The sequence below is a fragment of the Ochotona curzoniae genome, unplaced genomic scaffold (assembly GCF_017591425.1).
Source record: "Ochotona curzoniae isolate NIBS_2020 unplaced genomic scaffold, NIBS_Ocur_1.0 contig_78, whole genome shotgun sequence".
Lineage (NCBI taxonomy): Eukaryota > Metazoa > Chordata > Mammalia > Lagomorpha > Ochotonidae > Ochotona > Ochotona curzoniae.
In genome coordinates this window covers 2,405,794-2,432,437 of record NW_024466559.1, presented here as the reverse complement: position 1 = coordinate 2,432,437, position 26,644 = coordinate 2,405,794, and the positions used below count along the sequence as shown (strand labels likewise).

The 26,644-nt window shown below is 46.4% G+C and overlaps 1 protein-coding gene across 2 annotated transcripts in view; it reads left to right on the top strand.

Moving 5' to 3' along the window:
* The window catches only part of ITGB1 (integrin subunit beta 1), a 42,785-nt gene extending 21,759 nt beyond the window's left edge, over window positions 1-21,026 (top strand). For both annotated transcript variants that reach the window (XM_040992567.1, XM_040992568.1), the window contains 12 exons: window positions 320-490; window positions 1,243-1,481; window positions 4,668-4,823; window positions 6,133-6,228; window positions 6,534-6,623; window positions 8,203-8,343; window positions 8,469-8,668; window positions 9,742-9,980; window positions 10,173-10,395; window positions 11,831-12,063; window positions 13,500-13,666; window positions 19,054-21,026. In XM_040992567.1, coding sequence (XP_040848501.1) covers window positions 320-490; window positions 1,243-1,481; window positions 4,668-4,823; window positions 6,133-6,228; window positions 6,534-6,623; window positions 8,203-8,343; window positions 8,469-8,668; window positions 9,742-9,980; window positions 10,173-10,395; window positions 11,831-12,063; window positions 13,500-13,666; window positions 19,054-19,119 — 2,021 coding nt within the window. In that variant the 3' untranslated portion in view covers window positions 19,120-21,026. The remainder of the gene's footprint in view (window positions 1-319; window positions 491-1,242; window positions 1,482-4,667; window positions 4,824-6,132; window positions 6,229-6,533; window positions 6,624-8,202; window positions 8,344-8,468; window positions 8,669-9,741; window positions 9,981-10,172; window positions 10,396-11,830; window positions 12,064-13,499; window positions 13,667-19,053) is intronic.
* The last annotated feature ends 5,618 nt before the right edge of the window (window positions 21,027-26,644 follow it).

The following is a 26,644-nucleotide window of genomic DNA, read 5'->3' as shown; positions in this document are numbered from 1 at the left end:
GTTTCCTGGGACCAACACCTGAGGTTTGTTAAAAATCCAATCTCCGTCCATCCTAAGTCAGTTAGGAAACTTAATTTTTGAGACACAAGTTACCTAGTATGGGTTGGGCATGCTGTTTATTTCATCTTTGTACTCGCAAGGCCTCGTGTGTGAAGTATTTGTTGAATGAAATTGAGTGTAGACTCAGTGAATTATTTCTAGAAATCTCTGGTTTTTGTTGATGTTCCTGCGTTTGCCAGGGCAGTCAGATCTGCTTGGTTTTCCCATTTGCTCTTGATGCCTGGCACACTCACGTCGTTTCTGACCCACGTTTGATCAGGAGAGCCACAGACGTTCACGTTGAAGTTCAAACGTGCGGAGGACTACCCTATTGACCTGTACTACCTCATGGATCTCTCCTACTCCATGAAGGACGACCTGGAAAACGTCAAGAGTCTGGGGACAGATCTGATGAAAAGGATGAGTTCAGTGACTTCAGACTTCCGAATCGGTAGGAATGTTGGGAAGATGAGTGGCTTTCACCTGCACATGTCTGGGCAGGTTTCATTCTTGGTTCTCCAGCGTAGACTTGGGAGATCGGAGGGCCAGCTTTTTGCTCTTCCTTCTGAAATGAAATGTCAGGCTGTGCACACTGTGCCTCTGAGCGGTGCAGGTGATAAAATACATTCTGTTCTCGCCTGCTGCAGCAGCTTTGTCTCACCTCACACCAAGTGTGCCATGTTGGAATGCTCCTCTTTCCAGCCCTTCCCATTCCTGTGCGGTGGTCTCCAGCTGCGCCTCTTTTTGCCTGCTATTTCCGGCTCTTGCTCCACCTGAGGTGTAGCAGCAGGGTGCTCGGAAACCTTGACAGCTCCTTGTGGCTGAAAAGCTGCCTTTTAAAAAGGAACTCTGTTTCAACAGAAACCATAAGAGAATAGCATTTGGTTATAGTTCCGTTGTCTTCAGGAAGCACAGATCTAGATCTAGGATCGTGGAAATAGGAAGTGGTCAGAATTCTAGAACATTGCTCCATTCATTCAGTGTGGCAGTGTGAAGACCTGAGATACAAGAAAGGCAGCGGGAAGGCAGAAGCTGGATGCATGGTCTGGTCCTTCTGTGATGCTATAGGCAGATGGTCAGGCGCAGGGATGCATGTCTCTCTGTCACATGGAAAATTGGGCTTTCATGGACATAGACACTGAGTCCATAGCAGCTTGTGTAGGAAACAGGGTTATTGCCTATCTGTGTATCTGTCTATTCTAGGGTTTGGCTCCTTTGTGGAGAAAACCGTGATGCCTTATATTAGCACCACACCTGCTAAGCTCAGGAACCCTTGCACGAGTGAGCAGAACTGTACCAGCCCCTTCAGCTACAAGAACGTACTCAGCCTCACAGAGGACGGAGCAGTGTTTAACAGGCTTGTCGGGCAGCAGCGTATTTCCGGAAATCTGGACTCTCCAGAAGGTGGCTTTGATGCCATCATGCAAGTTGCAGTGTGTGGGGTGAGTGTGTTTGTGTTTTACTAGGGGATGTCACTTGTGTTACTTATATAAATGCTAAGCGTGATTTTACTGTCAGCAGAAAAAGTGGCCTTATTTATCGTATCGCTTAATTATCCCAGCAGAGTCTAGTTCTTAGCCTTTGAGATTGCCTTCAGCTACATGTGCTCTGTTTTTCCAGCTATAAATGCTTTATTCCTTTAATTATTAATTCCCCTTTAAGGCAGGCAGTGGGTTCAGTTCTGAGGTTGGTGCTCACCCGTGGCAGTGGCTGTCTTCGTTGCTGTCCTGGGTTTGAGTAGAGGCTTCGTACCAGAGATGGATCGGTGCTGTGTGGCGTGTCACAGAGACTGTGAAAGGGCTGAGCTGCAGGAGTGTCCGGCTCTGGCACCCTTTCCTCACTCGCTGATGCTGTCCCAGCGACCTTGTAAGACTTGATTTGTAAGCTGGAAGAGAGCATGCCTTTTAGCATTTTTAAAGTTTTGTTTTGTTTTGGTTTGGTTTTTGATTTGGAAGGCAGACTTTACAGAAAGAGGAGGAAAGACGGAGAGAGTTCTTCCATCCTCTGGTTCACTTCCCCAAATGGCCACAATGGCTGGAGCTGAACCGATCCAAGACCGGGAGCTTCACCTGGGTCTCCCACATGGGTGCAGAGACCCAAAGGTTTGGGCTTCCCTTGGCTGCTTTCCCAGGCCATAAGCAGAGATCAGAAGTGGAGCAGCCAGAACACAAACTGGCACCCTTGTGAAATGCCAGTGCCAAAGGATGGAGGATTAGCCTGCTACACCACTGTGCCAGCCCCAGGGTAGCATTTCTAATTGCAAGCTTCTCTGTGGTAGTGAGCTCATCTGTCCTGTCCCAGTGATGGCATTGTATGTACCTGAGGGTTTTGACATGAGACTAAGAATGAGCATTGGGCAGTAGATAGAGTTTTGGTTTTTTTTAATTTTAAGCTTTATTTATTTCTGTTGGAAGGCAGATTTACAAAGAAAAGGAAAGACAGAAGGATCATGCATCTGCTGGTTTACTCCCCAGTTGGCTGCAGCGACAGCACCTGAACCTGTCTGAAGCCAGGAGTCTCTTTTTGGTCTCCCACATGGGTTACAGGATCCCAAGGCTTTAGGCCATCCTCCACTGCTTTCCCAGGCTATGAACAGGCAGCTGGATAGGAAGTGTAGTACCTGGGACAGGAACCAACGCCCATATGGGATGCCAGCACTTGCAGGCTGAGCATTAGCCAGTTGAGCCATTGTACCAGCACCTGGAGGTAGCTTTTCTTGAATGCTTGCTGTTGTCTGTTTTCCTCCTTGTATTACACCTATCCATGGAAGGCCTTTCTCTCCTTCTCTCTTCAATCTCTTCCTTCCTCCTTCCTCCTTTCATCCCTTCCTCTCCCTCCCTCTGTCCCCTTCCTTCTTTGTATTTGAAAGGCACAGCACCTGGGAGTTAGAGAGATTTGCCATCTACTGGTTCACTTCCCAAATGCCCATTACAGCCAGGGTTGGTGGGCAGGCTGATGGCCAGGAACCTGGAATTCCCAACTGGTTCTCCCACATGGGTGACAGAGACCCCCCCCCCCCCAAGTCCTGCCAAGACTGGACCCAGAAAGCTGGTTTGGAAGTGGATTATCTTAGATTTGTCCAGCTCTGGAGCAGCACCTTCCCTTAGGTGTCTCTCAGTGGTTATTTGTCGGTGAGTTTTCACTCAGGTCTAATTGGTATCCAGGAGAGTGAGTACAGCATTATGGAGTGGTAACAATTTTTCTTCACTATTGTTCCTAGACTTTTTAGTCTCTGTAGGGTTGCTGTAACTTTTGAGTACAGTAATTATTAAACTATCAGCTAACCTTAAAAATAGTAGCTACTAAGTTGTTAGTTTCGACTGCTTTTAAAGATTAGAAAATAGAATTTCAGTAATGTTTCATCTCATTTAGTTTCTAGTCATTTACTTGAGCAGCCTTTTCTTTCTTTTTAATTTTTGTTTTATTTATGTGAAAGGCAGTTACAGAGTGGGGGACAGAGAGGTCTGTCATCTGCTGGGTCTCCCTGTGTGGCTGCAACAGCCGGGGCTTGGCCAGACCATGAAGGAGTACAGATGTGGGGTGCCAAAGCACTGGCCCTGTTTGAGCAGCCTTTTAACAAGGCCTAAATCCGAAGACCAAAGCACAGCAGCCAGCCACATGGTCATGGCTGCTGTCCATCTTCACCATGCTTTCTGCTTCTGTAGTGCAAAGGAGATAGACTTCTAGCATTAATACACTTCCTTGTACCTCTGGGATTAGACTCACAAAGGCACAAACAGTTACATTTAGTAAATTGAGACAAATATAACAAATTTAACAGAGAGCCGTTTAAGTTTGTTGTTGCTGTTGAATTAGATAAGAAAAATAAAGGAACAAATCAACAGTATTGATTGATGAGTGGGTAGGCTTGAGCAGGCGAGTGCCTGGACTGTTACGTGTTTCTGTAATGGAAGAGCAAGCCTTAAATGGAGGCCACTGCAGGAGCAGACGGTGTGGAAGATGGAGCGCAGGTGGGTGGATCATGGCAGCAGTCCCAGGATGGTGTGATTTCACTCAGCAATGATTCTATATGCCAAGCTCTGTGTCAGCTTCCAGAGAAAAGGATGATAAGCAAAACCAAAACCAGTTTGGTTCTTTTTAAAGATTTATTTATTTGTTGGAAAGTCAGATATACAGAGAGGAGGAGAGACAGAGAGGAAGATCTTCCATCTGATGATTCACTCCCCAAGTGAGCGCAACAGCCGATGCTTTGCCGATCCAAAGCCAGAATCCAGGAGCTTCTTCCAGGTCTCCCACAGGGGTGCAGGGTCCCAAAGCTTTGGGCTGTCCTGGACTGCTTTCCCAGGCCACAAGCAGGGAGCTGGATGGGAAGTGGAGCTGCCGGAATTAGAACCAGCACCCATATGGGATCCCGGGGCGTTCAAGGCAAGAACTTTAGGCACTAGGCCACACCGCCGGGCCCAAAACCAGTTTTTACAGAGCAGAGATGGGGACAGCCAGGCAGAGGGATGATGCTGGGTGGTAGAAGTCTCAGTGGGTGCTGCACTCTTGAGCACAAGCAGCAGCGTTGGGAGTGAAGACACAGAGTCGGCAGGAGAGTGCAGGAAAGCCAGCAGATCTGTGCTCAGACCCAGGGACGCTGTGTGAGCCTTGCCTTTCTCTTGAAGTCACTGATCGGCTGGAGGAATGTCACCAGGCTGCTGGTGTTCTCCACGGATGCCGGCTTCCACTTCGCTGGAGATGGGAAACTTGGCGGCATTGTTTTACCCAACGATGGACAGTGCCACCTGGAAAACAACATGTATACCATGAGCCACTATTACGTAAGTGCTGGTTCCTAATGGTGAATTGTGGTGCTTCCTCTGCATGTTTGGTGGGTGACTGCATTGTGTGTTTCTCGGGGTTTGGCAATATGGTAACTTAAATGTACAGGGATGCTGGAGGCGCTGTCTGTGGGGAGTGACTGAACCTGCTTCCTTCTGTGCGGGGAAGGTCCTTGCCCAGGAAACAGGGGCTGCCTAAGACACAATTTCACTCCTAACTCGTCTTGTCTGCTTGCTGGAACACTTGGCTGGCAAAGTTGATGATTCCTTTAAACATTTTTTTTATCTTAGTTGATTTTTTTAGATTTATTTCTTATTGGAAAGGCAAATATACAGAGAGGAGGAGAGACAGAGAGAGGAAGATCTTCTGTCTACTGATTCACTCCCTAAGTGGCGGCAGTGGATGGAGCTGAGCTAATTCAAAGCCAGGAACCAGAAGCTTCTTGCAGGTCTCCCATTGTGGGTACAGTCTCAAGACTTTGGGCCATCCTCAGCTGCTTTCCCAGGCCATAAGCAGGGAGCTGGATGCTAAATGGGGCCACCGAGATTAGAACTGGCGCCCGAATGGGATCCCAGTGCGTTCAAGGTGAGGACTTTAGGCACTAGGCTATTGTGCTGGGCCCTATTAGTCGATTTTTAAAAGTAGGCATCTGCCTTTACTGAAAATATTGGCAAATTATTCAAGTTCTAGAAGAAATATGAACAACATTGAATCTTTTTTTCTGAAGTGACAGATAATAACACTTCCGATTCTTTGCCACTCGGTATGCACACAGACTGTCTTTGTTTCCAGTGTGAATCTATATTTTTTTTAGATTCATTTATTTTTATTGCAAAGTCAGAAATACAGAAAGGAGAGAGAGAGGATGACCATCCGTTTGCTGATTCACTCCCCAAGTGGCCACAGTGGCAGGAGCTGAGCCGATTTGAAACCAGGAGCCTGGAGCTTCCTCTGGGTCTCCCACGTGGGTGCAGGGTCCCAAGGCTTTGGGCTCTCCTCCACTGCCTTCCCAGGACACAGGCAGAGAGCTGGATGGGAAGCGGGGGCTGCTGGCACATAAACTGGCACCTGTATGGGATCCCACACATGCAAGGCTAGGACTTTAGCCGCTAGACTACTGCACTGGACCCTAGAGTGGATATTCTTATATGTACATGTAAAAGAAGGGATCAGCTGGGCAACCCCTGCTGTGTGTTCCACTCACCTTGGCCGTCACTGGCCTGGAGACTGTGACCTGTACAGGTGTGAACATTTCAGAGCAGATTGGAAGGAGGACCTGTGTCTAAGCTGTGTCTCTTCATTTCTTAGGACTATCCCTCTATTGCTCACCTCGTCCAGAAACTCAGCGAAAATAACATCCAGACCATCTTTGCCGTTACTGAAGAGTTTCAGCCTGTGTACAAGGTATGTGTGAGCTAAGAAGAGAGACAGAAGTGCTGGTTCTTTGTTGTTGTTGCCTTAGAGAGGTAGAGGAGTATATACGAACTGAAATGCAGGAAGGTGCCACTAGCTCAGTAAAATTGGATTTTACAGAAGAGGTTGATGTTATTCATACCTTGAAACGTGTGTTTTTCTGGTTTCACTCCCAGAGTGGCTTAGGAGATGTACAGGCAACGGGTATTTATAAAGACGCAGGTTGCTTGTTCAGTGGGCGCTGATCGGCTAGTGAATAGTAGATGTGCTTGATGTGTTACATTGTTTAATCGCAGGAACTGAAAAACTTGATCCCCAAGTCAGCAGTGGGAACGCTGTCCGCAAACTCCAGCAACGTCATCCAGCTGATCATCGATGCCTACAATGTGAGTGGCAGCAGACCCCGGGGGCTCTGGACTGTGCCTTGTGCAAGCGGAAGTGCTGAGAAACAGTGCGGGAAGCCCGGGGGCAACACAGAACTTAAATTCCGTATCTGGAGGGACGTCTTACACTGTGTGAAAAGCATAGCCTCAAGCAAGCAGAAATAGGATAAAAGCACATAAGGGAACCGCTCATGTGTGTGTCACTGTGTGAAAGCAAGGTTGCTAGGGAGCTGACGCCTGGATTTGGGGGGTCCTCAGTCCCCCTTCCCTCTCCAGAGTGTTCTTGGTACATTCTTGTGTTTGCTGGACAAGCATTTGTGCCACTTCTTTCCTCCCATACATGCAGAGAACATTTGTTTCTGTTTTTAGTAAGTGTACGCACTCATTTGTAAATGTAAGTGGAATATATAAAAATCTGAATATGTGCTTGTCTGCAACGGGGCTATTTTAAAAGCTTAATGGAATTCTTTCTCTTCACCTGGGAGAGCTGAGTTGATATTAGAAGGAGCTGTGCTTTCCCTCCAAGCGTAAAGCTTTGATTCCCATGAAGCATTGTGTAAGCAGGCATTGGAAGTGTCACCCTAACTCTTCATGTGCTGCATACACCGCTCTGATCCCCCTTTAACCTTTGGAGAGTTGGTGTTGGTTGAGTTTTGAGTATTTTTTTTCCCCCTTGGGAATCTCAGTATATTTTGGAAAGACCTGGTTTGAAGACATGAACATTTGGTTCACTCCATGATCGGGCTGGGAACTTAATCCAGGTCTGCTTCAGTCCTGGCTGCTGTCTCCCAGTGGGCCAGGAGCTGCTCAGCGGGGAGACAAACGCTGATGGGCAACCTGCTTGGTGTTGTGAGCGCTAGGACAAACACCTGCCCAGGACTTCAGGATGTCAGCAGTTCCTACGTCCTCCCTAAGCTGCTTTTCCCCACCAGACTGTTTTCCCAATTTCTGTCTTGTCCAAGAATGTGAGCAACTACCATCTTCTCTATTTGTCCTGAGAGGTCTGCTTGCTTGCTGTTCTTTTTTTTTTTTTTAAACAAAATGTTAGTTTTGATTAGAGACAGAGATGGAACTCCCGTCTTGGATGTCCACAGACTGGGCTGGGATGGGCTGAAGCTGGAGGCTGAGAACAGGAGTGTCCAAGGAGGGTGCTGGGAAATGCTGCCGCACTGAGTCGGCTGTGGTGGGAGGTTGAAAAATCAAAAGCCTTGAGTCCCACTTCAGCTGGGCAGGGGGTGGGTTAAGTATTGGCTTGAGTCTTTCCCCTGCAGGCGTGGCTTGTTTGTGTGTGTTTTCCAGGCAAGCAGTGGTAATTGGGTCAGGCCTGAACTGCGTGCTCATTGGTATTTCACCACAGGCATGGGGCAGAATGCTCTTTTCTACAGTGTCTGTGTTTGCAGATCCAGTCCTGCTTGACTGGAGCCTGCCTGGTCTCAGTTCTGTGTTTCCTAGCCGCTCTGTTGACCTGAGCTTCAAAACCCTGTCTTGACTGGATATGTCCTGTCAGCATTTTACCTGTCGGTCTCATGCATTCCGGTATATTCTGCTTGGCTTTCCTGTATATAACCATGTTTTGTTTCAGTCCCTTTCCTCAGAAGTCATTTTGGAAAACAGCAAATTGCCAGAAGGAGTAACCATAAATTACAAATCTTACTGCAAGAATGGGGTGAATGGCACAGGGGATAATGGAAGAAAGTGCTCCAACATCTCCATTGGAGATGAGGTATTGTATATTTATAAACAAATATCTGGAGAAATGCCAAAAGAAATGATGGCTTTTGGAAATATTTTCAGTGGATTGGTATTATTAAGCATATTGTTCACTCTATCTTGCTTTTTTCCTTAAAGGTTCAGTTTGAAATCAGCATTACTTCAAATCAGTGTCCGAATAAGAATTCTGAAACCATTAAAATCAAGCCTCTGGGCTTCACTGAGGAGGTCGAGGTGATCCTTGAGTTCATCTGTGAGTGCGAGTGCCAGGACGCAGGCATCCCTGCCAGTCCCCAGTGCCACGATGGGAATGGCACGTTCGAGTGTGGGGCCTGCAGGTGAGCCGGGATCGCGGAGCAGGACCCAGACGTGCACGGGGTGGGCAGAGCACTGGGAGCAAATAAGGAAATGTATTCCAAACTGGTGATCTTGAACATGGCATTCTGTTTTCCTGTCTGTCTCATCTTTCAAATGAAAACCTCATAGTCTAAGATTGCACTTGGTTTTCTGTCATGAGACGGTACTGTGAATTTGTAGTGAATAAGCCCAGGTAAGGTTTCAGACATGCATGACCGAGGATGGTAGCTTTCTCTGGGAAATGGAATGAAGTTGTCCTGAACAATGTTCAGTTGTCACCGCTTGTGCTTCTGCACTGTTGGAATCTTAAAAATATGTATGTGACATAAAATTAAAATAATGATACTTTTCAGAATATAAAATGTAACATCAGTAAAGCTATTTCACACTGTAATTACTTTTTAAGTTAAAAGCTGAACCTGAATGCATCCTGAATACACGGGGACATCTGATGTCCATGTAGGTTGTAGGTGACTAGGCCGGCTGGGTGCCAGCCATGAGGAAGGCACATGGCTGCCCCGAGTGCAGTTGCCTGTGCTGCAGAGCCATCCAGATGTTGTCAGCTCCTACTCCGTGCCTGATGTCCTCTCTTTGAGTCATGCGACTGTGTCTTTAGGGAAACACATGAAGAATTCCCATGAGCATGCCTCCTCTTTCTTCCCTTTCTCTGTTCACCACATGCAGAATCAGCTGGCAGTGTCCATGAGCGTTAGTTATATTTTAAAAACTCCGTAGAGTCTGGCTCAGTAGGATAACTTTGTTTTTGAAGAACATGTCACATTTTCAGCTGATGTGGCTGGCCCACTTCTGCTCGATTTCCTGTACTTCCTTGGATGTAGCTATTGTGCTTTTCTAGGTTAAAATAGAGCCATAGTTCAGTTATAGTTAAAAATGTGATAAGGCATCATTTAAAATTACGGTTGCTGTATTCTTTGAAATTACATGAATTCCGTCTTTCCAGACTTGTTTTCTCATTTAATGTTTGCAGTTTGAAGAGACAGGGGTTCTCGGTTATTTCTCCTGATACAAGTGGAGTTTTGTGATCTTGGCTCAGGTGCAACGAGGGCCGTGTTGGCAGACAGTGTGAGTGCAGCACGGACGAGGTGAACAGCGAGGACATGGACGCCTACTGCAGGAAGGAGAACAGCTCTGAGATCTGCAGCAACAATGGGGAGTGCGTGTGCGGGCAGTGTGTCTGCCGCAAGAGGGACAACACGAACGAAATCTATTCCGGCAAATTCTGCGAGTGTGATAACTTCAACTGTGATCGGTCCAATGGCTTGATTTGTGGAGGTGAGGAAGGGTCTGAAGTGTGGTCCCACTGTATGTGATAACAGGTCTTGAAAACTCACTCGGTTAACTAGTCAGGCTTGTGGAGTGTCGGTCCGTCCCTCAGACTTCTTCCGTGTTTTGGCCCCTTTGTAAGCGCATGCCATGATTTTATGTTTTCACCACTAGCTGGAAACGTGATATTTTTAATTGCAGGAAATGGTGTCTGCAAGTGTCGCGTGTGCGAGTGCAATCCTAACTACACCGGCAGCGCGTGCGACTGTTCTCTGGATACGACCTCTTGCATGGCCACAAACGGGCAGATCTGCAACGGCCGGGGGATCTGTGAGTGCGGCGTCTGCAAGTGCACGGATCCCAAGTTTCAAGGGCAAACCTGTGAGATGTGTCAGACCTGCCTGGGCGTCTGTGCTGAACACAAGTACGTATTTCCTGATTGCTGGCGAGCGTCGCTGCGTGAGTGTGTGCTGTCGCCCGAACTGGGGCAGGGCCTGCGTTAGACTGTGTCCAATCTAAATGCTTTGTGGAAGCCCACTCCTCATCCTTAAAAACCCTTTCTCAGCAGCTAATGACTGTTAATAGCACACGAAAATGTGTCATGGAGAGGTGTAAGGATATTTTGATTGGAATTTTCTAAGGACTTGGCTCTCTTCAGTTGCCTTTTTTTGTTAAATTTCTTAGAGTACTATTTTTTGACTTGGCAGAATAGAAGGCTTTTTTCCTTTGAAGGAACATTATTTTACCAGTAATATACTGCTTAAATTATTATAGTTTATTATTATTATTGTTGTTATTGGAAGGTCAGATATACAGAGAGGAGGAGAGACAGAGACGAAGATCTTCTATCCACTAATTCACTCCTCAAGTAGCCACAGTGGCAGGGTTAAACTGATCCGAAGCCAGGAGCCCAAAGCCTGCTCCAGGTCTCCCCCATGAGTGCAGGGTCCCAAGGCTTTGGGCCATCCTCGACTGCTTTCCCAGGACGCAAGCAGGGAGCCAGATGGGAAGCGGGGCTGCTGGGATTAGAACCAGCGCCCATATGGGATCCCGGCGCATCTAAGGCAAGGGCTTTAGCCACTAGGCTACTGCAGCAGGCCTGTTATTATAATTTTGTATTAATGTATTTACTCTGTGACAGGACTGTCATTTTATGACCTTTTTTAAAAACAATATTTTATTATTATTACTATTTTTATGATACAGTTCCATAGGCTGACCTTTTATTTCTCTATTGTGATTTTAATTTGAAGTTTTAATTTGTAATTTGGTTTGGAAAAGTACCATTTTGTAAAGTTTTCATTTGTTAATTTAAGACTTTCTGTCTGCTGGCACACACCTCAAATGTCCTTCATGAGTAGACTAGGCTGGCTTGAATCCACAACTCCCACAAGGGTGGCAGGAAGTGTAGCTTGAGGCACGGTGACTGCCTCCCGGGGTCTGCACTGGAAGGAAGCTGGGGTCAGCATCTGCAGCTGAGGTCACCATCTGGAGCTGGGGTCAGCATCTGCAGCTGAGGTCACCATCTGGAGCTGAGGTCACCATCTGGAGCTGGGGTCAGCATCTGGAGCTGAGGTCACCATCTGGAGCTGGGGTCAGCATCTGGAGCTGGGGGTCGAACCCAGGTATTCTGGTGCGATGTGGGTGTTTTAACCACTAGGCAAAAGGCCCACTCCCAGAAATTGTCATCCTCTGATGGAGTTTTTCCATCCAAGAGACAATACGCCTCTGCTGACTAAAATTCGATTTCATAGCACCTGGTTGAATTTGATCACCCAAATTTAACACTCAAGGTAATGTTTAAGAAAACACTTAGCTTCAATGGGGAATGTGAACTGTAATGACTTGTGTGTCTACAGAGAATGTGTTCAGTGTCGAGCCTTCAATAAAGGAGAAAAGAAAGACAGGTGTGCCCAGGAGTGTTCACATTTCAACATCACCAAGGTGGAAAATCGGGACAAGCTGCCGCAGCCCGGCCAGGTGGACCCCCTGTCCCACTGCAAGGAGAAGGACGTGGATGACTGCTGGTTCTACTTCACGTACTCGGTCAACGGCAACAATGAGGCCATCGTTCACGTCGTAGAGACTCCAGGTCAGAACCCGAGCGGCCCAGAAATCCCTCCCGCCCTCTCCTGTCTCCAGACTGCTTAGGCTCATTGTCAAGTTCCAGGCACCCAGAAACAGCTTCCGGTTGGATTCCCTAGGTTCAATGTGGGGGCATTTTTCATCTCTTAAGGCAGTATCAGAGAGAAGAGAAGCTGAGTTTCAGGTTGTCTGAGGAGGGAGTGTGAAGATGTCAGGATGGGTGTTGCAGGCGTGTAGAACATGCAGACTCAGGCCATGTTCAGTTACCACTGGTGACCTGAGATTTGAGCTGGATTGGGCTTGGGCACTGGGGAAGATAACCTGTGGAAGGATGGAACGGAAGTGTTGAATTTGCTCCGCTTCTCGGCAGATGGAGCACATCTTGGATTTTCTTAACAACTTTTTACTGGATTTCTTGAAATTCTTCTCGAGTAGGCAGGATTTTGTGAATGCGTGTCCTATATCTCAGTTAAATTTAGAACCAGAACTCTGGAACAGGCGGCAAGCGTGTGTTGAATGTGGAAGTGAACTGCCCAGTGGTTCTGCATTGGTTGGCATGTTGTGGCATAGAGTGTATTTGCGGACAAGCTTGTGCAAGCACTGCTTCCCAGTGTGTGTCTCCTGGTCATTCCCAAGCGCTGTCCATTGAACACGAGAGTTTGTGATCTTGAGCAATAATTGACCAAGATTTCTCCCGTGGATCTCACTTGACTTTTGTGTCCAAGAGCATCCTCCGCACGGTCGTGTCTTAGCATGTGGAGCAGGGTTCAGTGGGTGCCTTCGGCTGGGACCACTGTCTCCCTGACGCGCATGTACAAGCCTGTCTCTTACTATGGTCGGCTCTCAGTCTGTTCCTCTGAGTTTTGAAAATAGCTAATGTGAGCACTCCAGACTTCGTTCTTTCCCAAAGAGTTTCTGAAACTCTTACCTGGCTCTTCACTTTTCATATAGATTAGTTTGCTGATTTTCAAAGAAGTCCCATCAGGATTTTGCCTGGGAATAGTTTGCATTTATAGCTCAAATTGGGAACCAGTGGTAATCATGGCAGTATTGATTTTAGTTCTTGGACAGGGATTGTCTATTTATTCAGATTTCCTTTTACTGCTTTTAATACTGCGTAGGAATCTTTTTTTTGTATCTTAGGAGGTTTATTCCAGCGGGGCAGGAACAGGGGAAGGGGAAAGGAGGCTGGAAGGAGAGAGAGGGGAGGAGCAAAGAAGAGCAGGAATCTTAAATGCACAAATTTTTCCTGTATTTTATGAGACTAACCAAGTTTTCATGATTTTGATGACACTATAACGTGACTTTAAAAATTGCCATTTTTAATATGCAGAAATATATTTTTATTCAGGATTTTTGTTTGGGATCATCTAGCCTGGGGCCTGGCAGACTCGGTGTCGCTCTGGCTGCGCTGTGCTTACTCCCAACCCTCTGACTTTGCAGAGTGTCCCACTGGTCCTGACATCATTCCAATCGTAGCTGGTGTGGTGGCCGGCATTGTCCTCATCGGCCTCGCGTTGCTGCTCATTTGGAAGCTGCTGATGATCATTCACGACAGAAGGGAATTTGCTAAATTTGAAAAGGAGAAAATGAATGCCAAGTGGGACACGGTAAGTTGCATAATATCTAAAAATATAAGGTGCCTCATGCACTACTTAAGAGGACAGTGCAAGGATTTTACCTGGGTCTGAGACTGCCTGTTTAGTTAGGCCTGGAATTTTCTCTGAAAGTTTATTATTAAAGTAATTAGCATTTAGTGAGAAATAGAAAGCATCCTAAATGTATTCCTATTAACCAAAACTTTGCAAGAATGGCTATTCTTATTACTGTGTCCAGTGTGTCTGATTCTTCACTAGTGTGGGGGTTAAACCTGCCTCTCTGTCTGGTGGGAGGACCCTGACTAGTGTCACTGTGTGGGGAGCTGTTCCGTGAAGGGTTCGTACTCCTTTCACACAGTGATGATTGAGTGGCGAGCAGCTAGACGCCATTTCCATGATGTTCTAGAAAAGACAAGTCTGTGGGGACAGGAGTCTTGTTGCCTTTAGGTTTGGGGGTGTGTCTGCATGCTCAGGGGACTCCACTCAGAAAGGTACTCTATACAAATGTTATCTCAGGAAATTGGCTTTATAGGAAGGTTTCCAAGGTGCTTACTGCTTGCAGACTGGGAGTCAGGGGAAGGCGTGACACACGCCACGCCCACTGTTGTCTTCTTGACAGAAGAAAGCTGTGACAGCGTATTCAGATGTAAATGAATTTTAGTCATTTACATTTTACTAGTTGCTTGAATTTTTCAAGAATTGTCAATTTCTGGGGCATGGAAATAATAAATCGTAGTAGTGTTTAAACACCAGGAATGTCCATTTTCTTTCTGATGAAATCATTAGAAACCGTTTCTTTTGCTTTAGCAAGAAAATCCGATTTACAAGAGCCCTATTAATAATTTCAAGAATCCAAACTATGGACGTAAAGCTGGCCCCTGAGTTGCCACCGGTATCTCCTTTCCCTTTCTGCCTTGCACGTGAGCTCCTGCCTTTTGACTGCACTGGGTGTCCATTTAGCACTGTTGCTACATTTTTGGAAGTCTGGCTTTATTGATACGTCTAAACTGCGGCTTTTGCTTTTGTGTGTACACTCAGTCTCTTAGAAGGGCTTTTAAACAAAAGTGGTATGTGAAATCAATGACCCAAATGGAGTAGTTTTGGCACTGGAAGACCTGTGCTGCTCCTTCGGGACGATGCCTTTCACCAACACCCTGAGTTCCCTTGTTGTCACATGCACGCTCAGCAGTATGTGGTGCCAGAGCTGTTGTTTTCCATGGTAGCTGAGAATGGCTTGGGCGCTGAACTTCTCCCTGGATGTGGAGTTCTTAGCGCATTGGAGAATCTACATCCTTGTTTGTGTGCGGTGATCAACATGCTTGAGTTCATTATACTGGGCTCCATGGGCATTGGACGAGAAGGGACACAGCAGGGTTTCCGGGAGAGCTGCAACTAAATCTGATGGTGTGTGAAGTTAATGACCCAAATGGAGTAGTTTTGGCACTGGAAGACCTGTGCTGCTCCTTCGGGACGATGCCATTCACCAAGACAGGGAGTTGGTGAATGTAGAAAGGACAATTAGCTTGTGGTGATGAGCCAGAGCTGGGGTCAAAGCCCAGCTCCCCACATACTAAGTGGGACAGCTGTGTGTCCGCACTTCGCAGGCGTTAGCCCCTCTTGTCTTTGGTAGGAGGTGGGCATTTCTTTGAGAAGGAGTAACTGACCGGGGCCAATGCTCTGTGGTTATGATGTCACTGTGCCAGTATTCATCCTCATGACAGTCCTGTGCCTGAGGTGGGATTGACCTGGCATAACCAATTGCTGTCCATGTCAGGGTTAAACGTGACTATTGGACCTGGGAAGTCCAAACTGCAAAGTGGATAAGCGTGACTTGCTGTGCTGTTTGTGTAGTACACAACTGTAGTGCTATTGCTAATGATTCTAGAAGGAATTCTAGAAGGAATTCTAGATTCTTCAGTTAGTGTTTACAGCCTGGAATTCCTTTAGAAGGCAGAAGAGCAGGAACGTGCACAGTGTGTCATCCTGACCTCTGGATGACATACTTGGAAACACGGATTAATATCATTGTGTAAGCTCCTCAGACCAATAGAGAGGATAAAGGTGTTTGGAGCCCACTTTCCCTCCTGGTGTGATCGGAGCTCTTGTTGCTCAGCTCACCTCGTGGGTGGTGATGGGACATGAAGGATTTGTCTGTTCTCCTGCCATCTTGTTCAGGCTGGCTTCCAGTTCACCTGTATGTATGTTCCTGTGTCTCTGCCTGTCGCACAAAGCGTCACAGGGCCACCTCCCACCGTCACCAGATCCCAGAGCCTTTTTACAAAGAAACTCTTGAAAAGCATAGAGCTATTTCAGTTTATTAGTACAGTGACTACTGCTGCAGGCAACGTCTTCACCATGAAGTTGCTTTATTGCATAGAAGTCAACTCTGCCCTGTACCCGGTCACTCTCTGGAGGTCTGCTTTTATGATGGTAATTTTACCGAGATCTTGAAATACAGAGTTGTTCTGTATTTTTAAGGGATAGCATTAGAAGTCATTACTTGTTAGATTTCTCACTTATTTCTGATCAGATGTTAAGACTTTTTAAAGTTACATTTGGTGTCAGAAGGGTAGAAGAATACAGTGAAACTGATACAGGAACAAACTTTCATGTCTTTTAATTTGAAACTCAATGCATTCTGTTACCTAAGACTTCCAAAGAAAGTCATTTTTATCGTTTTCAAAAGATTTATTCATTTGTTTAAAAGGCAGAGTAGAGTGAGACGAGATACTGATTTTCTGTCTTCTGGTCCACTCCCCAAATGGCTGCCTCAGCTTTCCCAGGCGCATTAGCAGGGAGCTGGAACAGAAGTGGAGCAGCTGGGACACGAGCCAGGGTTGCAGCAGTTCAGCGTCTACACTACAGTGCCGAACCCCTGAATTGATGTGGAGAGGAATAGCAAGCTCCTTGCATATTTTCTTGTGCTGATTTTGTAGGTGGGTAGCAAGCAGACACCACAGGTCCACAGTTACTTCTGTTTGTCCTACCCAAACTTTCACCTTTGCTGTATGTTTAGTTAAACTTTGAAAGCATCAAAAAATAGAAATGATTATTTAAGTCCAATTTCTGTAGCATTGACTAAAGTTTTACGTAAAATGTTACTTGTTCAACCAAATTAGGCTTCTTATATCACACAAGAGGCCAAAGCTTGGTAAAAATGTCTTGTACCAGTGAAATCCATGCAAATGTAGCCTAAAGTTTTGGCTGCAGATTATTCTGAACTGTTCTTAAGAAAAACAAAGTAGAAATTAAGGGATGAGTGGCTAAAATCCTTGCCTAACATGAGCTGGGATCCCATATAGGCGCCGGTTCATGTCCTGGCTGCCCCAGTTCCCATCCAGCTTTGCCTGTGGCCTGGGAAAGCAGTGGAGGACAGCCCAAAGCCTTCAGACCCTGCCGTTGCTTGGGAGACCCAGAAGAAGCTGCTGGCTCCTGGCTTCAGGTCAACTCAGCTCTGGCCATTGCATCCACTTGGGGAATGAATTAGTGGACAAAGATCTTTCTCCTCTCTGTAAATCTGACTTTCCAATAAAAATAAATGTCTTTAAAAAATAAGGGACGAACCATTAATCAAACAAGTGAAATGATCACGCATTCTGAAGCACTTTTCTTGTACTGGACCAACCCTTGCTGGTTCATTCATGAGTCACAGCAGGAACACATCTGGGGGGACATGATGGTGTTACTGACAGCAGGAACATATCTGGGGGGACATGATGGTGTTACTGACAGCAGGAACATATCTGGGGGGACATGATGGTGTTACTGACAGCAGGAACAAGCGCTGGTTCTGCCGGGCACAGCGCACTGCAGCACGTTAGGCTTGCTTCTTGTTGCTGCCACGGGACTGCACGTGGTTGCTGACTAATCTCAGGCACTTAGTTGGCCTCCAGGGTGTCTAATTCAGAGTGAGCTTATTTTTACCTCTAACCTTGCATGTTCAACTTTTGTTGGGACGGACTTTGAGATAATGTAATGACAAAGAAAATATTTTCTCAAAGGTAAGTGCTTCCTTGCTGTGCGAAGCATAATGTAGGTTGTACTTGGGGCCCATCAGACAGTAATAGTCTTTGCCATTCTATTTGATTTTTTTTTGTCCCTCCCTTGCTATTCTTAATTAGAACACATTAGGCGGAGTGATTCCCACGCAACTGGCCTCGTGCAGGTAGTCTGAGTCTTGTTCACATTCTCCAGGACCTTCTAAGAAGGTGATCGCTGGACCCCATTTTCCCGACTCCACAAAGTCCCATTTTGGGAGTCTGGCTAGCAATGAATTGACTCCAAATGGGGGTGGGACTTGGGATTAGAAGTCCTGTTGAGTTTGACCTCAGGTGTGTGACCCATTTTGAGAGGGACCCTGAGCCCGTGTCACAGCACAGCTGGCCTGGTTGTTCTGTGGTCTGGCTTCTTGCAGGAACCACCCTTGGTGTGCTGGACTTCCCTGCCCACGTCTCCCCTCTCCCTGGTAACATGCCCACACTCTAGTCAGGCACACAGGACCTGGGTGATTTGTCTGTCTTGTCACCTCTCCTTGCCCAGCACCTTAGCAAGTAGACCTTTTACCACACCTAAGAACTTTCGAATTATGTACATTTCTGTATGAAGTAACTGTTCTTTTTCCTACACGTTGATTTGATTGGTATTTTTAACTCTGTACGTTTTCACCATGAACCAGCTGCTGATTTGTTGCTCACTTTTCTTGTTCCCTTGCTATATTTTGTTGTGCAAAATTCTATTTTGTTCTATATCAGAGTACTTATTTCTCTTTCACTCTCCAAATTGTATGCTTCCCGGGGGCAGAATGGTGGTTATTCATTTTCTGCTGAAAATGTTGCCAGCAGTGATTTGCATGTTGAGAGATCTTGAGCTAATGGCCTGGAGTCACTGGCTTGGTTGGCTTGAGGCTTGATTTCAGTTCTGTTCACTAAAATCTGGCATTGCAGTAAGCATTTCTCCTGGGATGACAGTTGTGTCCTGAGCGCCACGATTGTCTGTGTTAGCATTCTGAGTGGATTCAGTGGAGGGTCCCGCACCTCCCTCCCTGCAGTGGAAACTGAGGCTCCCTTGATTACCAAGCATCTGGGTGTCCAGCAAGTGGTGAAGAGTCGGGCACCGTTAATGCTTCCCTAAGGAGGAGTGAGTCTGGGGATGCCTTGTGCTGGCTGCCGAGGATGGAGGGTGCTTCCAAATCTGCCACTGCAGGAAGGACCCAGGGAGTGACAGGGAGACAAACCAAGACCGACCATAGCAGAGCACAGCTTCCATTTCTCAGTTGTGCAGGTGGTTACTAATGCTTTCCAAATAAGACAGAATGACTTATTAAAATGACTACCATTTAATTTTGATGTATAAATACCACATGATTTTATAGTGCAATACTTTTTTTTTTTTCTTTTTAGGGTGAAAATCCTATTTACAAGAGTGCTGTGACAACTGTGGTCAACCCAAAGTATGAGGGCAAGTGAGCTGCCCTGCAGACTCCGAGCACTGATGTAGCTGTCTTCCTAGTCACAGTGTAGTCGCTCTAGGGCAGTAGCGCCATGGTTTTACCCAAGGGCAGGATTTGAAAATGTACAGTATGTATAATTTTTAAGGATTTTTATTATTTCGAAATAATGTTCTAATGCATGCCAGGGACTGACAGAGACTTGAGACAGGGTGTTAGCCTTGTCAGCTAAGGTCACATTGTGCCTTCTGACTTTTTCCTCCTGGACTGCTGAAATCACGTTGCCACTGCGTTGGTGATGCTTGTGGGGTCATTGGAAGGGCGAGGGGCAGGGGAATGCGCATGGGGAGAATTTCTGTTAATCATGTGTTACAGTGGATTTTTTAACTTGACAGATATGTCCATATTCAGTTCTACAGATTCCCAAAAGTAAAGGTTCCACTAGCTAGTTTAGGATTATTTAAAAAGTGTTATTTTGCCATTTGCCTTTTATTACACGCCTGATGACATATCTGAAAGACAAGTGTGTTGGGAGTTCCTGAGATGAAACAGCGTTGAGATGGTTGATCTGCAAAGGCCATGGGGAAGGTTCAGAGATTTAGGAAGGAAAAACCAATAGCTTTAAAACCTGTGTGCCATTATAAGAGTTACTTCGTCGTGGTAACTTTTATGCCTTCTCTTTAAATTCCAGCCTTGGATAAGAATACTACAGCTTTTGGCTTACCCATCCTTGGTTTAGCACTGTACACACAGGCCGTAATTTACATAGCATTTGCTCAAGGGGGATATTTTGCATTGAATTTTATTTTGTTATTTTGTTTGGAGCCTGGTGCTTTTTATCTCCTTTTCTAATCTGATGCTTATTTGTTTCCATGTCAGGTAAGATTTCCTATCAATGCGTTTCCTTTGAAACATTAGGTGTAATTTGCTTTTCAGTAAACTTGTGATGTCCTCCTGTGGCTTGTGGGACAGTCCCCCCCATACAAGCCTTACTTACCTTTGGTTAGTGCCACAGGGACCACCCCACCTGTATTGTGCTTCTCACAGCTTGAGTTGCCCCTCACACCTTATTTTAAGTGCCTTTTAATTTTAACAGATCACTTTTTACAGTGCTATTTTCTGAAGTTATTTATTAAATAAAAAAGCCTAAAATACTTGAATTGAATGTTTTGGCTCTATGTTGTTATATTTTATGTCAATTCATAGGTTGAAAAGTTGAGGAATAGTATTTCTGACTGGTTAGTTTCCTGTGCGACACTTAATCCTCAGTTGTCAAGAGATACGAGCCACAGACATGGAGCAGCGGATGTAGCAATATACAGACCCTGAGACTGTGGCCGGCCGGGCTGCCCGGAGGCTGCTGGACAGCTCCTGGCGTGCTGCTGTGGGGAGCGGGCTAACTCTGTGACATCCCTGCAGAAGTGCAGGCTCATTTTATTTCACACGGAGATAAGATTGTCACTCTTCTGACAAGGAAATTTAGGGGAAAAAAATGTATTTTCAAATTGCTTTGGTTTATTTATGTTTGAAAGTATGTATCCTTAAAAACACATTCGCTTGAAGCTTATTGCTGGAACAGCAGGAGTCCGGAGGGTGGGGACGAAGATGACACATGGAATGTTCTGGCCTTGCCGGCATCCGACATCTCTGTCCACTGAGCTTCTTTGTATGTATCCACTTGAACATTCTTTTAACTAAAGCATTTTAGAGGTTAGAACATCACATTTTTGCAAGTTGGTAATTCTGTGAGAAAAATGACAATCTTATTTATATCACTCTGTATCAGCTTGTCTTCCATAAATCTCTGCTTCTGCTTAGCTTTATTCAGTTTATTCTGCTCAAGGTATAATCACCTAAATTGACTTATGTATTTCTGCTCCAGAGCTCTGATCTATAACATTTTAAAATAAATAGTATAAAACTGAAGTCTGTTTCCCATATGCACTTTTTCACCCCTGGTATCATTATATTATCACTGAGATGAAAATATGGTGATTCTAAGAAAAATTTCTATGACAATCATAATGCATAAAAAGACTATAGAAATTCCTTTGTTGGTACAGAACGTCTGTGAGGTATTCTTCATGCTGATTTTAGAAATACATTTTAATTAATGTCCGATGAAACTGTCATTGGGACTGGCGTGGTGGTATCAGAATACCAACAGTGGTTTGAGTCCTGGCTGGTCCACTTTTCTATCCAGCTCGCTGCAGATGTTCCTGGGAAAGCAGTAGAAGTTGGCCCAAGTCTGTTGGCCCTTGGACTTCTGTGGGAAGATACAGGTGATGTTACTGGCTTTGGCCTGGCCCAGGCTTTGGCTGCTAGACATGGTTTGAGATTTAACCAGTGTGTGGAAGACCAACCAATCGATCTCTCTCCCTTTTCCCTGTTTCTGCAACTGTCTTTCCAATAAATAATCTCTTTGACAGAAACATTGGGCCCTGTGTGATGGCTCAATTGGCTAATCCTCCCCCAGCCAGGATCTCCTGGGCACTGCCAATTCATGTCCCAGCTGTTCCACTTCCCATCCAGCTACCTGTTTGTGGGTCTGAGATAGCAGCAGAGGATGGTCCAGAGACTGGGGACCCTGCACCTGCTTGGGAGTCTTGGAGGAACCTCCTGGCTCCTGGCATCAGATCAGCTCAACCCTGGCCATGGCAGCCATTTGGGGAGTGAACCAGCAGATGGTTCCTTTTCTTTCCTTCTCTGTAATTCTGCTTTTCAAATAAAAAACAAATCTTTTTTTTTTTTAAAGTTATCATTAATATAATTTCCCAGAAATATTTTTTGAAAAGTCTACATTTATTGGAAAGGCTGAGCAACAGAGATGAGAGAGACGGGGGCGGGGAGAGGGATGGAGTGTTGATTGATCTTCTATGTATTGGTTCATTCCCCAAGTGCTAGCAATCCAGAGCTGTACAAGGCCCAGGTCAGAGCTGGGAACGCTATCCGGGTCTCTCGGTCGGTGCAGGGGCCCAAGCACATGCGTTACCAGAGGGAAGCTAGAATGGAAACGGGAAGTGGACTTGAACCAGGCACTCTGTTACTGGATGTGAGCATCCTAAGTATTGTCTTAACTGCTGCATCACATTGGCTGCCCCGGAAGTGTTACCTTCGGATCTCCACTGAAACACTTTGCAGATAAGTGTTCTGAAAGGAAACAAAATTATTTCTAGGGTTTGGTGTTATGACTGAACAGGTTAATCCTCCACTCTGTGGTGCCAACACTGCATACGGATGTGGGTTCCTGTCCTGGCTTCTCCACTTCTTTTCCTGCTCTGCTTTTGGCCTGGGAAGCAGCAGAGGGTAGCTTGAGACTTTGCCCTCTGTGTGAGAAAACCGTTTCACCCCCTGGCTGTGAATCGGTTCAGCTCTGCCCTTGTGGAGTGAACCAACAGGTGGATGACTCTGTCTCTACCTGTCTGTAAATCTTTTCAAAGAAACATCTAAGATAAGATAACTTATAATCAAATTATAAGAAATTGTTGTGAATTATTGTTACACACATGATTCATGACCATTGTTGTATTTTGCGTGTTTCCTGTGTGTTACCTGTAGCATCTGAAAGATGACCCCGAGTCTAGCCCATTTGTCGTTAATTGCCTGTGTCTTCTAAGACTTAGATGCTCCTCGCTGTGCACACAGATGTGCAGAGCTCAGCTTGTGAAGGTACTTTGCGGTTCTTCAGGCTCCCTTGTATGGTCCTGTATTCTGAGAATTCGGGTGTAGGTAGAAGTACCTTCTGCACGGGTTCCCGTTTTCTAGCTATTTCAAATCAAGACCAAGTCACACACCATGGCTGCATCACTGTGAGATGATACGTTGTCTGAATTAGAAACTCGGGTAAGAAAATGCTAGAGACATATATTGATTGAAAGTGGTAAATTCTTAGATTAATTTCCTTCAGTGATACTTCAAATGATTTCGATTTTACATACTCTGATAATTATGGTCTTATCAAAACGAATCCTAAAGGAGTCTGGTATACTAAGTTACTTACGGATAACCTTGTGAATGGAAATATTATTAAGGAGATTTAATTCCCATAATGGGTTGCTTTATTTGATTTAAAGAAGACACCACACAGTGACAACTGCATTAACATTACTGTATTATTGTGCCTTGCTTACTGAAAAATACTTAGGTCTCCTGTAGTAGCAGTCAGCTGACCCTCCCACGGCCCTTAACCATGAATTGGGTGATATTCAGATACCGTCTCCCACCCAGCCTGACTTTCAGAGGGTCAGGACTATCACGCCCGTGTTAAGTGTGATGTTTCTTATATTTGAGAGACATGGAGAGAGAATGAGTGGGAGAGAGACGAGTTGGAGATGGAGTTAGAGAAGAACTGTTAGAAGAGAGTAGGAGACAGGGTTCCAGAAGGTTAGAGAAAGAACAGAGCTAAAGTTAGAGAAAAGTAACTGTAGAGAAGAGAGACAGTTACTCAGAGTTGGGGATATACACACACATACATAAACATATAGAATTTAAATCTACATAGAGATTGCTTAAGGAGAGGTTTGAGACATGCTAGATAGGTGATACTGCAGAGTATCAGTATGTAGAGTAACGTGACATACCTGAACGTAAGAGCTAATGCCCTGACAATATTAGAACATATAAGGACAGGGCCCAGCGTGATGGCTCAAAGGCTCAATCTTCCCCTTGCATGCAGCGGGATCCTATATGGGCGATGGCTTGTGTCCCTGCTACTCCACTTCCCATCCAGCTCCCTGCTTGTGGCCTGGGAAAGCAGTCAAGGACAGCCCAGTGCCTTGAGACCCTGCATCTGCGTGGAAGACCTGGAGGAGGCTCCTGGTTTCAGATCTGCTGAGCTCCAGGCATTGCGGCTGCTTGGGGCATGAACCAGAGGATGGAAGAACATTCTCTTCTCCAATAAAACTTTAAAAAATCTTAACAAAAATGAACAACAAATTTTAACGTGTTGGCTTATGCAGTGGTTTGTTGTATATGAAATGAAAGGTTCAGACAAAATAAATTGGACTTGAAAATTTTAAAAATTTGTGCCTTTATTTTTAAAAATGTATGTTTTCTTTTTAATATTATTTACATTGTTTAGAGGGATACATGCCTGTAGCAGGCCTCTGATTAGAGCTGGGAGGGTCAGGTATGGAGGAAGGTGAGTGGGACAAATGTTTGCCCTTTTTTTTATCCTATGTCCACAGGGGAGGAGGGTCATTGGGAGCACTCCTTGCTGTCAAACTGCATCAGCACTCGGGGATGGGGACAGTCATTTGATGATGTGTTAGAGATCCCAGTGTAGGGAAGAGAGTTCTGAGGGTGTTTCAGTAGTTCTGAGAAAAGATGAGAACATCTTTGCAAAGGTCTCTTGGTTGACAAGGCCTACCTTAGTGCTCCCACAGGAACATGCTGCAAAGCTTGGCCAGGAGAACTGTTCAATCTGTTCTGCTTTGCATCCTCTGATGAGACTGTTAACACAACCCTCCTGGCCTAGAGGAGCTCACTCTTGTGTCCCCCTTGTGTACCTGGACATGGTGTCCACTACAGAGACATCAGCTACTTAGGAGGCACAGTCCAGATACATACACCAAGGTCGGAACACATCCTGTGATTTTTTTTTTTTGTTTCTTTGTGGCCAGGGTCGAAGTTGAGTGTTGTAGTTGGGGAGTCCCTAAGAAACTTCACCTGAGATGACCTCAGACTTGAGTCTTGTATTCACCAGCTAGCACAGGTTTGGTCATCACCTGCACCTAGCACTGCACATACAGGTGAATTTAGCTGCCTGGTCAGTTCCATAGATCATGAAAACTGAGGGATGCTGTGGCACAGCCCAACCAGCCACAGACTTGGTCCTCACATCTATCAGCAGTTAATGTGGATTAGGGTGACCCTCCAGTAACACCTGCCAGGCCCATCCCAGCTCATTTTGGTGCATGCCAGCCTCTGCTGCAGCCTAGCCTGGCCTGGTCTGCATCTCAACAAGCTCTCATGCACACCCATGGGTGTTAAGGCTTAGCTCAGCACAAATTGCTCTCAAACCTGACCTACTTGCATGCCTATAAGTGCAGCCATCTTGTCCAGTCTGGCCCACCTCAGGCTCTTGTGCTCACTAGCAGGAGGCAAGCCTACCAAGGCAGTGTCCACAGTTCCCTTGGTAGACATGCTCCCAAACCCAGATCTTGAGCCTGCCAGGGGCTTCTGCAGTCCAGTCTGACAGGACTTGTACCGCCAGTCCTGGAAATTGCCAGCTGGTACTGTGACCTAGCCAAGCTGGCTCTCGTTACTTCTGCCTCATGCCAGGGGCTGTGGCAGCCTAGCCCAGCCTGATCCATCCCCATCCCTGCTCTCATGCTTACCTGTGGAATCAACAGGACAGCAGGTTAATCCCAGAGGCTCCCCTACTAGGTTCACTCCCTACTCTTGAGTCGTGTGTGCCAGTGGGTGCTGTGGTACAGTCTGAGATGGCCACTCCCAGTCTGCATTTGGCAGCACTTGCTGCAGCCTGGCTCAGCTCAGACTAACCCACCCCAATTCAGCTCTTGCTAGCAGATGTGACAGCCTAGCCTGGCCTGGCCCATTCCTAGTGCCAGCCCTCGTAACTGCCCAAGCTGTCCTAGCATGCACTCAGTCCTGGCTCTTATGCAAGTGTGTGCTGTGGACTCACCCTGCCTGGCCTATTCCCAGCACACAGGTATCATGGATGCTGCAGCCGAGCCTGGTCTGGTCTCTCAGCTCCAGCTCTCACACTCAGCTGGGGGAGCTAGAGCCTAGCAGGGAGTTCCCCAAATTTCTCCACAAGGCCTTCTCCCAGCAACAGATCTTGTATGTGCCAGTGGGTGTTGTTGCCCATACTGACATGGCTGTCCCCGAATCCTGGCATTCAGTGATGGGAACTGTGGTCTAGCTTGACTGGCCTGTACCTATTCTGTCTCATTGATGGGTATTACAGCCTACCCAGACCCAGCCCTCGCCCTTATCAGAGCTGCAGCCCAGCAGGGCTGTCCCCACAGTCTCCCTAACCAGGTCTGTTCCCAATCTGGAGTCTTGAGCATGTAGTCATGTGCTTTACCCCAGCCTGGAAGGTCTGCCTGCAGTCTCAGTTCACTGGTGTTGTGTTGCAGCCAGGTGTGGCCCACATCCTTCCCTAGCTCTCCTGTGGGCCAACAGGTACTGAGTCCTGACCCAGCCTGGCCTTTTCTCACACCTGGCCCACACAGACTCACCTTGCCTGCCCCCAGTCCTGCCTCTTGTGTTCTCAGCAGGAGCTATGGCCTAGTAGGCGAGTTCTCCATGTTCCCCTTCCAGGCTTGTGCTCTCAATCCCAAATGTCTCGCTTGCCACTAAGGACAGCAGCCCAGTTTGTCATGGCTTGCCCTCAGTCCTGGCCCTTGCGTGTGTTGAAGTGTTGCAGCCTGACCTAGCCAAGCTTCCTCCCCGTCCCAGCTCCCACATGTGTCAGGTGGGTTTCTGTCAGTTGAGTTCTTTGGTCCAGCCTGGCTGAGCCAGTCACCCACCCACCCCCAGCTCTGCATGAACAGCAGGTGTTGCAGTCACAGAATCGG